The following is a 15206-nucleotide window of genomic DNA, read 5'->3' on the forward strand; positions in this document are numbered from 1 at the left end:
TTTTTTAATTTCCAAGAATTTCTTTGAAATGACTCTTCTTTTCAGTGCACAAATGTGTGCATCCTTGATGGATGGTAGTCATCTATTCTTTCCCTTTTGATTCAATTTTCATTCCACTATATTTATTTTTTCCAAAAGGTGAATATATGTCAACTTAAATCTGAAACCACCAATGTTTTATGTGATGTGCTGGTGCTCAGTCTTTGTGCCCTATGCTGACGTGGAGTTCCTTATTTAAAATGTGTGTTGGTGCCAGAAGGAACAGTCTCACACTGTGTTTTCCTTCTAAGACAGGATGATGGCAAGAGTAGAGTAAAGAAATCACTCTTGTGGCCACAAGAATGTGCCCTTTCCTGTGTTGCCATGATATCTGGGAAGGTAATCCCAATAATAAAAGCACTTGGCAGTGCAGGTCGTGAAGGATAAGAGTTACGGTTTTATTATTCAGCGGCAAATGTTTGTAACTGTGTTTTTCATTCAGGAAAAGAAGGTTAAATATCTTGGATGTACAGCTGTATTATATCACAGCAGCTGTAGAAATGGGAGACTTGTAAGATGTTGATTACTGTAATCTGTAGGTGATCATTTTAAATACTATCTACACTTTCTCTTTAATGAATGCTTTATAAGCAACATCCATGTTCAGCTTCAAGTGGTTTTTGATGTCACTTTTGGATAATTAATATTTTTTTATAAACTTCTCAAAATCAGCAGCACCAGTTACCATTCTTTGTCCTTTAAATGATTTCCCCCTCCCCCCCCTTTTTTTTTTACTGAGCTGTTGCATGATTTATCCTGTGTTACCATCCTCAATAAACATTTTATGAAAGAGTGAAAATGGCATTTTTATTTCTGAATTAAGGCTCTCTCTTGGCCTAAGGTTGGATGAAAAGTCGTAGCAAGGGGCAGTTTAATTTCATTATTCACTGAGCAGGGCGCTGTTGCTGAATAAAGCACCCGTGCGTCGGTGCCAGGTCTTCTGCAAGCGCTCCGCCTCCAGCACGACCTGCAGGAGGGAGTGCAAGCTGCCGTGCTGAACTGGGCCTTGGAGGTGAGGGTTTGACGCCGGCGGGCGTTCGTTCGATCCCGAAGAGCTCGGGTGCCTTGGCGCTCCATCGCTGCGCCCCTCCCAAAGCGTACGCTGAGCCGCTCCAGCGAGCGTGCCGCTGCCGCTCGCGTTTCTGTGAAACCACCTGTCCCCTTAGGGAACACCGGGCGCCGACTCCGGGCGCGGGGCCGCCACAGGCTGCTGCGCTGTGAGGGGGTTCGTCAGGTTCGCGGCCTTGCGCGCTGCGGGAGCGTGCGTCCGGGCGGGAGGCTCCGCGCATGCGGCTGTCGGGGCTGCGCAGCGCGCGTGCGCGGCTGGGCTCCGTGAGGGCGGGCTGCGGGCTGCGCCACGGCGTCGCGCTGCCGTGACGTAGGCGCGTGCCCTGCGGTGGGCGGTGCCGCGCGCGCGCGCAGGGGCGGGGCGGGGCGGCCGTTAGCTCCGGGCCGAGCGGCGGCGCGCGGGGCGAAGGGCCGCGCGGGTACCGCGCCCCTGGGCGCGCGCGGGGCCGGGGGCGCCGCCGGCGCAGGCCACCGAGCGGCGGCCGCGCGGCGCGGCGCGGCCCGCAGGATGCCGGGCATGGTGGTGTTCGGGCGGCGCTGGGCCATCGGCAGCGACGACTTCGTGCTCCCGGGAGCCTTCGAGCTCTTCGTCAGGGTGGTGTGGTAAGGCGCGGGCCGGGGGCCGTTGGCGCGGGGCCGCGCGAGCCCGGCCGTTACGGCGCGGCCGCTGGCTGCTCGCCCCGCGCTGCCGGGCTTCGCCGGCCGGGGCGGCGGGCTCGCCTCTCGGGGACAGGTCGCCCTCAGGCGCCAGCCGCAAGCTTGCCCTGTTCATCCGGCGTTTTGTATCAGCGGGAGAGAAAAGCCCAGGTTTTTCCAGGTAATGTAACGGTCGTTACCTGCGGTTCCTGGCGTCACATGGCAAACGGCGTAATACTGCGGTGGGGTGTCTTCTGTGCACACCGCGCGGTCGCTCTCCAGTCGCGGAGAAGTGCTAACGCTGTTTCGTTATTAGAGCAAGCAGTATAATGGCACCTTTCTTTGGATCAGTCTAGGTTCTTTGGGACCCGTGGAAATAAGTAGCACCATGAAGGGCCTGTGTTCAGGCCGACTTTGTTGTCAGGCCGACTATGTGTTCTTACAGTTGTTGAATTCTGACAAATTCATTACTTATGAATTCCCTATTAATCTCCGTAGAATACTTTAATTAAGATAAAGGCTTTTTATCAAGGGATCGCTTTGCAGTGTATTTTTTTCCACCTGTAACTTTTGTTGTCCTATTTTCTTGTAGGTGGATTGGAATTCTTGTTCTTTACACAGTTCATAAAGGGCAATTTGACTGTACTGGAGGAGGCTTATTGCACAGCTACTTGCTTGTCCTCCTAATTCTCCTGGCTGCCATAATATGTGCATTATCTGCTATTGTATGCATCAGTATGCGAGGTATATAGTTAAAGAGTACATAATATTCTATATTTATATAGTAGAATTATATCGGATTTTTTAATATGGAGTTGATATTTAAAAAGCAAAAAACTTGCAAAAAGTTCAAGTGCTTTAGCAGTATTCAAGCTTAAGAATCTATCTATCACCATTCATTTGCTTTAATAGTATTAACTCTGTTAGGCAGGAGCAGAAAATGATAAGCAGAGACAGTAGTCTAATATGGCTGACAAAGACATGATTATCACCATCAGAGCATCTTGAAAATTTCTGCCTCTACATCCACCATTTAATTATGACTTGGCATGAAACACTGTTTTTAAGGTCCCTGACAGGCTTTTAGGGGACTTTATCCAGATCTCTCTCTCATATGAAATTTCTTGCAAACTTTGCCTTTTGTACACAAATTTAGCCCTATCTTACAAAAACTCATCAGCAGTAATGGGTTGCTTTGGAAAATAATGTATAGGAAAACAATCCATATAAATGCCTTGAAGTAGAAGACTTAACAGAAGAAAGAATGTAACTAATGCCCTAATGTAACTTCTTGGCATTTGTAGAATTGCTTCATTTTGAGATAAAGAAATGATAGTTTTTTTTTTTTATTATTACTGTTTTTTTTCTAGTGATGGACGTCTTTACCAAAGCACTGCTAGGAATATTAATCTAGAATATTTATGTCATTTTTGGAATAATAGATTTGTAATATCCTCACAATTTCTAATATATTGATTCTCACACACTGTAAATAGGAAAATATTTAAATTAATTAAATGGAAAGAAGCATAAAGAGTGCGTGAAGAGAAACTATGACAGAGCAGAGATGTGAAAGATAATCCTGAGCTCAAATCAAATGAATGGTTTTCATGCAGTTTCCAGAGGAACAAAAGGAAGAGCAGCCAAGTTAAGCAGTTTTTAATATCAGGTTTGTGGAGGTGAGAGATATAACTGTAAATAGCAAGAGGAAGGAGTTTTGCTCAGTTTAAAAGTAGTTTATAAGGTCATAAGGCAGGAAGAATTCTGAGACTGAATTTCCAAGAAAACTAATAGTGAAGTGTCTTGGACTGTGGTTAGAACATGTAGTTTTTTGCTAGCAGTGGTTCTTGCGCCGCCCCGTGCACCATACTGACATGGGCGTTCCGATGCCAATGATGAACTTGGATGAAGAATTCATCTGCTGGCTTGCAGTGCAGGAAAAGGAAAGTTTTCGTTTGGTTGGTTTGTTTTCACAGGAACGTGGGAACAGCAATAAGCAGCTGTTGGGTCAGGGGCTTTTTTAAGCAGCTTTGCCCCTGGATGTGAAGCACATCTGTACATTTGGAGACTAGTCTCCAAAGTTACTGGTTTTGTTCTGTAGCATTTTAAACCTTTACAGTTACGCTGCCTGCACGTAAGTACGCATACGCACACCACCACCTTCATTATTGTGTGACCAACAGACAGGTTTAAGGAGCTAAGCTGGCTATAAAAATACACACTTTTTTGTTGCCTAAGAGTGCTAAAAGAAAAAGGTTGTTAGTAAATTAACGATACAGAAAATACAGTAGATACTCTAATAAATGTTTTGTTTCTGGAAATAGCACTACGTTTTTTTCCTCTTAAATAAAAAAAGTGCAAGTATCTTCAAAAATGTGAATGAATTAATTTATTATTTAGTGACTCGATGAATGAATAGAACTCATAGCATGTAGCCCTGGAAAACTGCATCTCTAAAATTGCAGTGTTCAGCTGATTGAACTATTATTTGCTTCATAATGTGTTCTGTATTAGTATGTGTTTTTTTTCACAATGCTCTTTTACTGGATGACAAGTTCTGCCTGTAATTCTTGGTAGCTAACTATTAACTCCTGTAAAGCATTTAGAAGTGGGTAGGATGTCATTCAGCTCAATTTTGATGACTTTGGCAATGAACAAAACCAGCAATATTTCTAGTACTTTGAATCTATGTCATTTTTTTTTATTTTTACCACTTAGATGCAATTTTTTCATGTCCACAAAATCCTTTCTCTAGAATAGTTCTGTTTTTCAAAAAATTGAAACATATCTGACTTTAAAATGATCACATAGAGCAGGAGAGTGGATAATTCCCCAAACTGAAATAAAGATACGATAGTCATTCTCTACCTTCCCAGGAAATAAGCCATGTTAGGGATTAAACTCTGAGTTCAGAGGAATGATATAAATTGTTAATAGGTGGTCAGGCATACTAAATAGAAAAAATATATATTGTGGTATTATGGTAACTTATGGTAAAAATTATGGTAACCGGAGGTTTTTTTAGATATAGCTCAATGGACTTGAAAAAAAGAAATCTGATGAGGTTTAATGTTTTAAATCTAAGAATAGATCACTTAATAGATAGGGCTATCTTGAAATCCTAGAATGAAATGATGGAAGTGAAAACAAAATGCTTTTGGTTTTGTTGAGGGAAGTGAAAAGCAAAATGCTTTTGGTTTTGTTGAAAATAATAGATAGAAGCTGGCGGCAAAAGTTATTGGGAAATGTGGGTGAGGCAACTAAACACTCAGTTCACAGCTTTGACTTATAGTGGGCACAGCACTACTGTCTCAAGTTCACTGCATGCTTTTTCTTACTAGAGAGTAATACTGGGAATTAGTGGAACAGATTGCAAGAATCATGGCTCTAAACCATTGTAACTTTTCTCAGCTTCAGTGATAGCTTTCCTTAAAGTTTGAAAGAATTTATAATTTTGATTAAATTTTATATTTTCTGTAAAGCTGAAAAAGCTCATGTACCTTTGTAGGATTTTATGTACTTAGGATGCCTTTGTAAACAGCCCTTGTTTAAATTATTCCTGTAATTTCAGGAACAATTTCTAATCCAGGCCCAAGAAAATCTCTTCCCAAACTCCTTTATACACGCCTACTTCTCTATTTGCCTGAATTCATCTGGGCTGTTGTAGGAGCTGTATGGGTGTCAGATAGCAGTGTGCACTGTGAGAAGACTGTGATGAATGTCGTATTTGGGACAGTTGTTGCAAGGTAATAGTAGTACACGTATTTTGTACGTATTCATTTAAGACTTTTTTTTGGCAGTTAAAGGCTTTGATAATTCTTTTAAATTATTTTGATTTCTCATAGAAGATTTTCATAGTGAATGGAGGAAAAACTTCTAAATCTATACAACTAGAATAAATTGAAATCCTTCCCTAAACAAATTTGAGCTTCCTGCCTTGCAGAATACACACCCAATAGGGTGAAGGATAAGAAGATGAAGAACAGAAAGGATAAGAAGGATAGATGGGCATGTAGAAAAATGGGATAAGTATGGAGAGGCAAGTGAATAGATCACTGGCAAATCTGGGTTGCTATTTTTAAGGCACAGGGCTATGATTTTGAATTTGGTGCCCGATGTGGAATGAGCTGACAGTCTTGTTCTTATGCCTAGTGGATTGAAAGCCCACTAAAAAAGCATTCAGCTTTATGACAATAACAGATGGTGTTCTTACAGAATTTCCTACCTAAGTTTGTTTTCTATCTGAGATCTATAGTTGCATTGTCTTGCATATTTCAGAAATATCTGGTTTCATGGCATTTTCCTCCCGCTTCCTTCTGTTTTGCAGCTGGATTATCATCATCTTCACCATCGTTGGAGTTATAATAGTCTTTGATCCACTTGGAGGGAAAAAAACGGTTTACCTCACTGATGGTGTAAATCGGAACCTGGAAAGCAGTCAGTCAGGGCAATTGCTATATAATGTGAAGAACACTGCTACCAGAGTCTGGGAAAAAAGAATCAGGTTACTGTGTTGTTGTATTGTTCAAGATGATGACCATCGAGTGGCTTTTACAAGTATTGCAGAGCTTTTCCGCACCTACTTTTCAGTAAGATGGATTTTTTTTATGTGCTTTTCCATTTTTGAGTAAAACTGAATTTCCAAGTACTGTAACACATTTACATGTACATTTGTTCAACAAGAGTTCACTGCTGCCTTGTGCTTTAAAATCAGGTTTTGAATGTGCAAATTTAATAGTTAAAGGTGGTTCCCTTATACCACACTCCCTTTTAAAAAAAGTTTCCCCCCTTTCACAAGCGTGAAGGGCTTTGAGAAAATGGCATTTCTTCTTAGGCAAGCGTCAGGAGAATAAGGGTAAGTTTCTTTTTCTCAGTATGTGAAGATACAGAAGTTTTCCTTACTGACTGCGAATAGAGTCATACCAGTAGCAAAGAACATGCAGAAGTTGCTTTGGGGGAACAGCAGAAAACCTATACCTCACTGAAGGCTGTACCATGTTGATTTAGCTCAAACTTACCTCAGCTACTGCTTGAGCCACCAAAGTTCTGTGTTGACACTGAGATCTGTTTATGATTTCAAAACTACTAGTTCTTGTTTATTAAATGGTGTTTGTGCATGCTAATTTACAGCTTCTGCCTACTCAGTGGCTTGTAGGATAAAGGGAGTCAATCTTATGAGGTGATGGTTGTCCCAGATACTTGAGAAAAAGCCCTTCAGCCCTCTCATTTGTGAAATCCTTTTTAGTTGTTCTCTGTATTTAAGGAATAATAATAGCTATATAATATAGAGAACTTGAGCTTTTTACATGGTGGTGTAGAGCAATGATAAGCAGTGTCTAGATCATTATTTGCTATAGGACTGAACTGGTCCATCAAAGAGTTTTTTTTGTTAAGTGATGAAATTCATGTATAGAATTGTCATCAGTCTTATTTGAAGACAACATTCCATATGTACAAAAGGATGGTTTAGATAGTGATGTGACCTGTTTCTCTGATTAAACATTTTCTTCTGAGTGACATGTATTTAAGTAAACTGAAAAAATATTTCTAGAATTCCTTGTGCATTTTCTTATGATACAATCTTGCTGTGTTGGGTTGTGTGGGATTTTTAAGCACTCTCATTTCTTTTTATAGGACACTGATCTGGTGCCAAGTGATATAGCAGCTGGTTTGACTCTTCTCCATCAAGAGCAAGACAAAATGGAAAGTTGCCCAAAAGAACCTGAAGAAATCTTATGTTGTTCTCCATCATCTCCTGTGGTAAGATAGGATTGTTGTAGCCACTGGCGCATCTCCTCTAAGAGAGCATGTTGGATCTAAGTGAGGTGTAGTTCTTTATACAAATGCCTTTTAGACAAAATTAAACACCATTATTATTCACAGTTTAAATTATAAATAAGTAAAGTAAAAACATGTTGACAGTATGCAGACAGAAGCATGCATCTCCTTTTGCATAAGTACAGCTTAAGAGTGAATAATTAGAAGTTGATGATGAATCCAAATTGACACAAATTTTGAAGAGGTTAAGAGCAGGATTTTTCAGTATTCTGAAAAAAAATAAAGTTTGCTGTAAATATCTGGACAAGGTAAGAAACAAAAATAGCAGCTTTTAATTGCTTGCAGATGAAGAGTTACAGTTTGCTAATTGATCTTTACTAATTTCCTGTATTAGAATGTCTTTTTTTTAATTATTTTATCTTCTTTTGTTCTGTGTTTAATAAAAGTATGTAATTCTGCTTCATCCAGAGTATCTAGTAAATAAGCGCATTTCTACGGAATTGCTTTTGTATCTATCCAGTAAGAGGTTGTGCGAAAAAAGTTCCCAACAGAGAGATCTCCTACAGCTCTTTAGCCATTCCTTTGACATCCCTAAGTAACTTATTTTTCAGTATTGAGCTTATCAGTGCGTATATATCAGAAAAAATAATGTAATGAGAGCTTTTCAGGTTTCTTGAGTTCTGTTGCTATGTAAATAAACTTTTTTTTTTTTCCTGGAATATGACAGGCTATTTTTAGTGTATATTTAACCTTGAGGTTTTCTTCTTGGATAGGATTTATTTCAAGAAGCCTTAATTTTCAGCAGTTTGTGTTGAGGTTTTATTCTGGGGCTGCCTTACCATTTTTCTTCCTCTGTCTTTCCTCCTCTTTCCTTGTGTCTTTTCAGACTGATGATTTGGATATTGAACTGGAGAATGCTGCTCACTACATGCGGTTTGCTGCCGCTGCCTATGGCTGGCCCTACTACATATACACCAACCCATTTACTGCACTCTGTAAGCTCAATGGTGATTGGTAGGTTGGATCAAGATCTTAAAAATGTACAGCTTCCTTTTTCTTAAGAAATGTTATACACGTAAATTAGTTTCAATAGCCACATTTTTGTTTCATTATGTCACTCATGAGAGTACATGAGCTTGACATGAGTTGTCTTCCATGAACTCAGCAGAAACAAAATTTCAAGGACTCTCCCCACCCTCAGAGACAGATTAGCTTTTGTCTTTTAAGAAAAGTTTGCAAATGAGATAAAGAAGGTGCTTGACCTTCATTCAGTCTGAACCAATAAAATTCATTCAGCAAAATGCCAAGAATTGGAATTAAATCAAACACAGTTTAAAATTAGGCTTTTGGGGAAATCTGTTGACAGTCCTCTATCTTAAAGAAATTGGAAAATGTTTTGTGTTGCTCCAGCCTCCATTTTCTTTGCTTTTCCTCATCCAACTTCCCCAACCTTCAGAGTCAACATTCAGTCAAAAAGAAATTTTTACAGTCAATATTGAAATATACATAAATCTGCCTAAGTTTACCATATATTTAAGTGACCACTCAAGTCTGTGATTATAACTTATAACTATAAATGATTATTTCTAAATTAGTAACCTACTCAAATATTAACGACTTGGAAAAACTGAAATTTCACATAATATAGTGGATAAAACATTAGATAAGCTTGCCATACAGAATTTAAACTTCCTTTTTGCTTGTTTGTATTTTCTATCATTGGCTTGTAGTCTTAATAATTTTTTCTTTATTGCTTGTTTGCTCTACGATAGTCCTGTAGCAATGGCGTGTTTGCCACTCCTTGAACTGAAAATGTATGGTGTATTCCTCAGACAAAATCATGTTTGAGGGCAGAGGTGACATCTTTTATCAGATTACTAGTATGATTCCAAAAAATCAGATGAACTTTTGACTCCTGGCAGAAATCCTTCTGCAGATTTAACTGAGTTTGATTCCTGAAAGGAAACTTAAAAATTTTGAACATGAAAGTTTTTCTCTTCTGTGTTTGTTAGTTGCGGAAATAGACCAACAGATTCTGATATAACTGGCAGTGATCGTCATAACTTTCACTTTGGATCCATCCTAAAAATAACAGGACTGCAGTACAGAGACTTCATTCATATCAGTTTTCATAACAAGGTAAACAATGTGAACAGGCATTCAGCAAAAAAACATAGTTATTAAGTCAGTGAAAGCAAGGGGTGAAGATTCTAGTTTGCATCTACCATTTATAAGTAGAAGATGCAAAAGAAAAAAAGAAAAAAAAACATCTCCTGAAACATACATTCTTCGGTTCTGTGGTGTTTTTTTTTTTTTTAATCTAAAGAAACAGTCACAAAGCTATTGACAAAGATCTGTCTCAGTATTGCAATGAGAGCACTTAACCACAAGCTGAGGAAGTAAGTCAGATTATTTTCATATTTTCATAATCAATAAATAGACCTCAGTAAGAAAGCTTTCAGAAGGTGAGAACAAATGTTTACTTTTACAAAAACCTAATATCTGTACTGAATACTTTTTTTCCCTCCAGATCTATGAGATTCCATTTTTTGTTGCTTTGGATCACAAAAAAGAAGCTATTGTGGTTGCAGTAAGAGGAACCTTGTCTTTCGAGGTATCATCCATCTGATGTATAGCTGGCTCTATAGAAATGGATAAACTCCTAGTATCGAGAGGAAGCTGTATTATGTTGTAAAACAACTCATGGGATGAGTCCTCTAGGCTTAAGTAGTATGCTTCTGTGTCTTTGGATGGATAGTATTTGCTGTGCCACTGGAAGAAACTGCTGAAAGAAGGAGAGTAATTGATTTCTGTTTTGCTGTGAGGGAAGGTGCATTTATAGTGTGTGTTTGCAGCTTGGCAGGAGCTGCAGAAAACAGAATTGATTGCTTATTATGGTTGTTTTACGGTGGGTCATATTTTGTTGCTAAAAAACTTAGAAGTCCGATTGATGATGTCTCTATGACAATGTTAAGAAGTATAGTGGGACCCATGAGTTATGAAGGCCTGCAGAGAGGTCTGATAAAGTCTGTCTTGTTTACAGGACATTCTCACTGATCTGTCAGCAGATTGTGAAGACTTAACACTGGAGGATGTTCTAGAAAACGGCTTTGTACATAAGGTGTGTGCAGTCCGTAGCGCTCGGAATTTATCTTTGCAGTAATAAAACTGATTTAACATCCAGGGTCTTTCAGTTATACAGGAAGAGTATTTTTGCAAGATGGATTACACAAAATATTCCAGTTGGCTTGATTGTTACATCAAATACTGCCTCTGACACTGCAAAGTGGAAGCTGTAATCCTGCTGTCTGACTCCGTGTCTTTATTTAAAGTATTCCAAAAGAATTTTAGCAGTTATATACAATACCACTTGGTTATACCTAGACCTCTGACAGGAGCAGGTTAAAAGAGAATATCATTTCTGCAAAAAGAAGTTGTTCTGTGGTAGCATTGTATTTAAAGTACACATGCATCACACTTCAGGTTAGATACTAACCTTGTTTTCTAACTGAACATGCTGTTTTCTAGGGAATAACCCAAGCTGCGAATTACATCTATCAAAAGATAATAAATGATGGAATTTTAAACCAGGCTTTCACAATTGCTCCGGTAAGCTACCTTCAAAATTATTTATTTTGCCAGAAAAATTATCCAGAGGCTTTTTGGTGTCTATGTTTCAGTCTTTTCTTTCTGTCTTCAGGAATATAAACTTGTGATAGTTGGTCACAGTTTAGGTGGTGGAACAGCTTCCATACTGGCCATCATGCTCAGGAACTCTTTCCCAACATTAAAATGCTATGCCTTTTCTCCTCCAGGAGGGCTTTTAAGGTAAATATGATAGTTCTGTTATTTGGTTCCATGTCGAAGATGAAAAAATCTTATAGTTGACAAATACATCAGAGATTAGTTTGGCAGTTGTTTTGTGGTAAGCCTGTTCCCTTATTTTCGTTTTTACACAAAACAAATTAATGTTATGCATTATCCATAATGACTGTAGAGTTTGGCTTTTTAGCTGGCTCAGATATTTTTAGGCTGTGTTTATAAGTTCTCCACTAAATTTGCTCCATCTTGAGTTACAATCAAGTTCCACAGGAAATATTGAGTAATGGAATATTTTTAGTGAGTTCTGCTGTATAATATAATTACAGTTTCAAATAAATGTTACAGTCACCTGACTAGTCTACTTTGACCTGTTTGACATCTGTATGTGCAAGAGACCATTAAAATCTGCAGTGAAATTACTCTGTCCTCTGTAGCAAGTTGCTCTGAAAGCCTACTAAATGACTGAAAACAAATTTTTATGATTGTTAACCTTCTATAAAAATATAACTTAAGATGTGCATATATTTTAGTGTGTCTAAAGTGTGTCTTTTTTTAAGCAAATCACTTGCAGATTACACTAAGCACTTCATTGTTTCAATTATTGTCGGAAAGGACCTTGTTGCAAGGTGAGATGAAAATATTTTTTAATTGTTTTTTCAGAGATGAGTTAAATAGATTGCAGAGATAGGAGGCTTTTCTTTATTTTATTTGTGTTTAAACAGGCTAAGTATGCCCAACATGGAAGATTTAAAGAGGAGAATAGTGAGAATCGTGGCAAACTGTAACAGACCTAAGGTAACTAAATGCAGTGAATGGTTAATAGTGGAATTGTCAGCTGGATTAAGCACAGGTTTAGTGAAATGACAATTGGCATGTGTATTTTTGCTTTTAATGAAGAGAATTAGAGTTGTGTTCTGGAACACAAGTGTTTTTAATTCAGTGACATTGGTATTAGTCTCTTACCCTATAAGCTGTCTTGCTGGAAATGAAGATCCAAAAAGACTGGAAGATACTTGTGCACAGCATCCAAGAACTGAAATGCTCTGTTTGCTAGTTTTGCTGTTAAACTATTCAAAAAAATAAAATCAAAAAACCAAAACAGTTGAAATGGTGAAAGATCAGTAGGATTACTTATTTTCATTAATAATCATTTAGTATCTGTAAGTAAACTAATTAGTGGTTTTATTTGAATTTAACCTTTAGTATTCATTTAAAAAGCAAATGTGTCTCAGCTTTGTTGTTGAAATGCTTACCTCTTCTTTTTACTGTTAGTGAGAAGCACCATTCTGAAAAGTGCTAGAACAATGCGTTGTCAGGCAAAATGTTACTGAAGTTACAGAGAAGTGGTTTAAAGATTTAAAACTGCTGTCTCTGAATACCTGAAGCTGCAGATCTACTGTACCAAGACTTCCATGTAGTCCCAGGATCAGCAGCCCTATAGCAGGAACTGGTGACATTGTAAATACAGAATTAGGTGATTGACAATTAAAAGTTAGTGATTTTTTTTCCCTAGCCTTACTGATGGCTTGAGTTAGATATTGGTAAGATATGTTACTGTGGGAAAAGGTGAAATGGGGGGGTATCTGCTACAGTCATTTTTCATTTTTAATTGTAGTTTCAGATGGTGTGAGTGCAAGCATACAACTAGAATAAATGAGTTGAAGAGATGCCAAGTTTTAATTTGCCTGTTTTTCTTTCTGAATTCAGTACCAGATTCTACTGCGTGGGTGTTGGTATGAAGTATTTGGAGGAGATCCAGATAATTTCCCAACTGAGCTGGATGGTAGAAACCAAGATGACCTAACCCAGCCTCTTTTAGCAGAAGAGAGTTTAATGGTTCATCGGTCACCTTCATACAACGCCCTCGAGGATGAATCACGCTTAAATTCACCACCTCAGTATCCTCATCTGTATCTTCCTGGAAAGATTATCCATATTGTAGAAGAATGCAGCTCTAAGAGGTATGTGAAAATAATGAATAACATTGTCCTGTTTTCCTGAAATCTACTTCAAGTCCCTTCTCACTTTCAAAAGTACCTGTTTCCAATTCTGCTTGTCATCTGTGTCTCTTATCTCATCTTTTGGTTCTTGCACATTAGGCAACTTCTCTCTGGCCTCCCTGCTTCTTTATGCGTCATTTCAAGTCCTTGAAAACTGCTTCGGTATATGTGTGTAATCATTTATTTGCCGTATGCTGCATGTGTTAATATGGTATCATTGAACAGTACACTGCTAAGTTCAGGTTTAGCATGCTGCAGTTCCTGTATGTGATCTTGCAGTTTTAGATCCCACTAGTAGTGGGGTGATAATGAAACACTTGTTTACTCGGTAGTCATAAGCATACCAGCGATGATAAAGATAGATAGGCAAAATTTTGCTTATACTTGCTGAGCCAGAGTGGAGAGGTCCAGTTATCCCAATATCCAGCTTAACTATGCAGATTGAAGTCTCTTGTCCTTTTCTTGCTTCTATTTAGTGGAAGCAAGACAATTGAGACAAAGAGAACAGAAAAGCTGAAACTACTGGAAGGGTGTGGGTGGGTTTGTGTTATTTCTGTTATGTTTTTTTTTTTTTGTTTGTTTGTTTGTTTTTTTTTAACAAAATGATCTGAAACTGCTCACAGGCTAGACAGGTACTTCCCTATGATAACCTTTCTCATTTCTTTCTGAAACAAGAATAAAAGCATCTGGAACTTACAGAAGCCCAGATGTAAATGACAGATGCTCTTATTTCAGCTACAAAGAGGGTAGAAAAGAGCTAGATGATAAATCCATTTTTTTCCCTCTCTTTTAGCAGACTGATAATTACTTTGTTTAAGCTTCACTTCATCCTTTTAATACTTAAATAGTTTTTAAAATTAGGGTACTTCTAATACCAGAAAACCACCAGATTTTCTTGATCGATGCACTTACATATTAACAGCCTACTCTTCATTTACTCCTAAGCAGAGCAGTTAATCTTACTTTTTTTCTTACTTACAGTATAACATAGGATCCCCCCATCATTTACTATGTTCTGTAAAATAAAATCCTAACTGCATAGTTTCTGCAGCATTAAATCTTTTTTTTTTCCTGCTGACTCTGAAAAAGTTTTAATTGCTCCTCTGGAAAGGGTCAGACACCTCCAGGTTGTAGAGCCCCACAGGAAAGCCATTCCAGGCTTGACACTTAGCATCATAGAATCATAGAATCGGTAGGGGTGGAAGGGACCTCTGGAGATCATCCAGTCCAACCTCCCCACTCAGCAGTGTCACCTAGAGCATGTTAGACAGGGCTGCATCCAGGTGGGCCTTGAAGACCGCCAGAGAAGGAGACTCCACAACCTCTCTGGGCGACCTGTTCCAGTGCTCCGTCACTCTCACAGTGACGAAATTCCCCCTCACATTCAGGTGGAACTTCCTGCGCTTCAATTTCTGCCCATTGCCTCTTGTCCTGTCACATGGGACAAATGGAAAGAGTTTGTCCCCGTCCCCTTAATCAGTTGAGACAGTCTGAAAGTTTTTGTACTGTTTGTCTGTTTTAGGTTTTGCTCTTCAGATATTAAATACACTGCAAGCTGGTCAAAAGAGACAGTCTTCAGCAGCATTTTAATAAGTCCCAAGATGATAACAGACCACATGCCAGATGTTGTGCTCAAAGCACTGAACAGTTTGGCTCAGGAACATGGCGCTTGTATTTCTTGTCAAACACGGGACTTTAACACCAACATAGTATAACCATAATGTAAGAAAGATGAGCAGCTGTGTGTGTGTGTGTGGGGGGGGGGGGGGGGAGGGGGTTGGGGGAGGGTGTTTTTTTTTGTTTGTTTTTTTGTTTTTTTCCTTTTATTTTAATGCAGGTTTCAAATAGTTTTTTTTGTTTGTT

General features: G+C 38.8%; 1 protein-coding gene across 4 annotated transcripts; it reads left to right on the plus strand.

The window, feature by feature from the left end:
* The first annotated feature begins 1585 nt into the window (after positions 1 to 1585).
* Positions 1586 to 15092, plus strand: DAGLB (diacylglycerol lipase beta). 4 transcript variants are annotated; one of them, XM_062588561.1, is made up of 15 exons: positions 1586 to 1710; positions 2336 to 2487; positions 5315 to 5489; positions 6071 to 6332; positions 7378 to 7503; positions 8408 to 8535; positions 9534 to 9660; positions 10052 to 10135; positions 10565 to 10642; positions 11050 to 11130; positions 11222 to 11349; positions 11901 to 11969; positions 12066 to 12138; positions 13051 to 13304; positions 14866 to 15092. In XM_062588561.1, exons 1-15 carry the CDS (start codon positions 1616 to 1618, stop codon positions 15056 to 15058), a joined length of 2025 nt encoding a protein of 674 aa, XP_062444545.1. In that variant the 5' UTR covers positions 1586 to 1615; the 3' UTR covers positions 15059 to 15092. The 4 variants fall into 4 exon arrangements, with proteins under 4 accessions (XP_062444545.1, XP_062444547.1, XP_062444546.1 ...); XM_062588563.1 differs by lacking the exon at positions 14866 to 15092 and adding an exon at positions 13443 to 13854; XM_062588562.1 differs by lacking the exon at positions 11901 to 11969.
* Positions 15093 to 15206: the final 114 nt, after the last annotated feature.

The sequence above is a fragment of the Rhea pennata genome, chromosome 15 (genome assembly GCF_028389875.1).
Source record: "Rhea pennata isolate bPtePen1 chromosome 15, bPtePen1.pri, whole genome shotgun sequence".
NCBI classification, from domain to species: domain Eukaryota; kingdom Metazoa; phylum Chordata; class Aves; order Rheiformes; family Rheidae; genus Rhea; species Rhea pennata.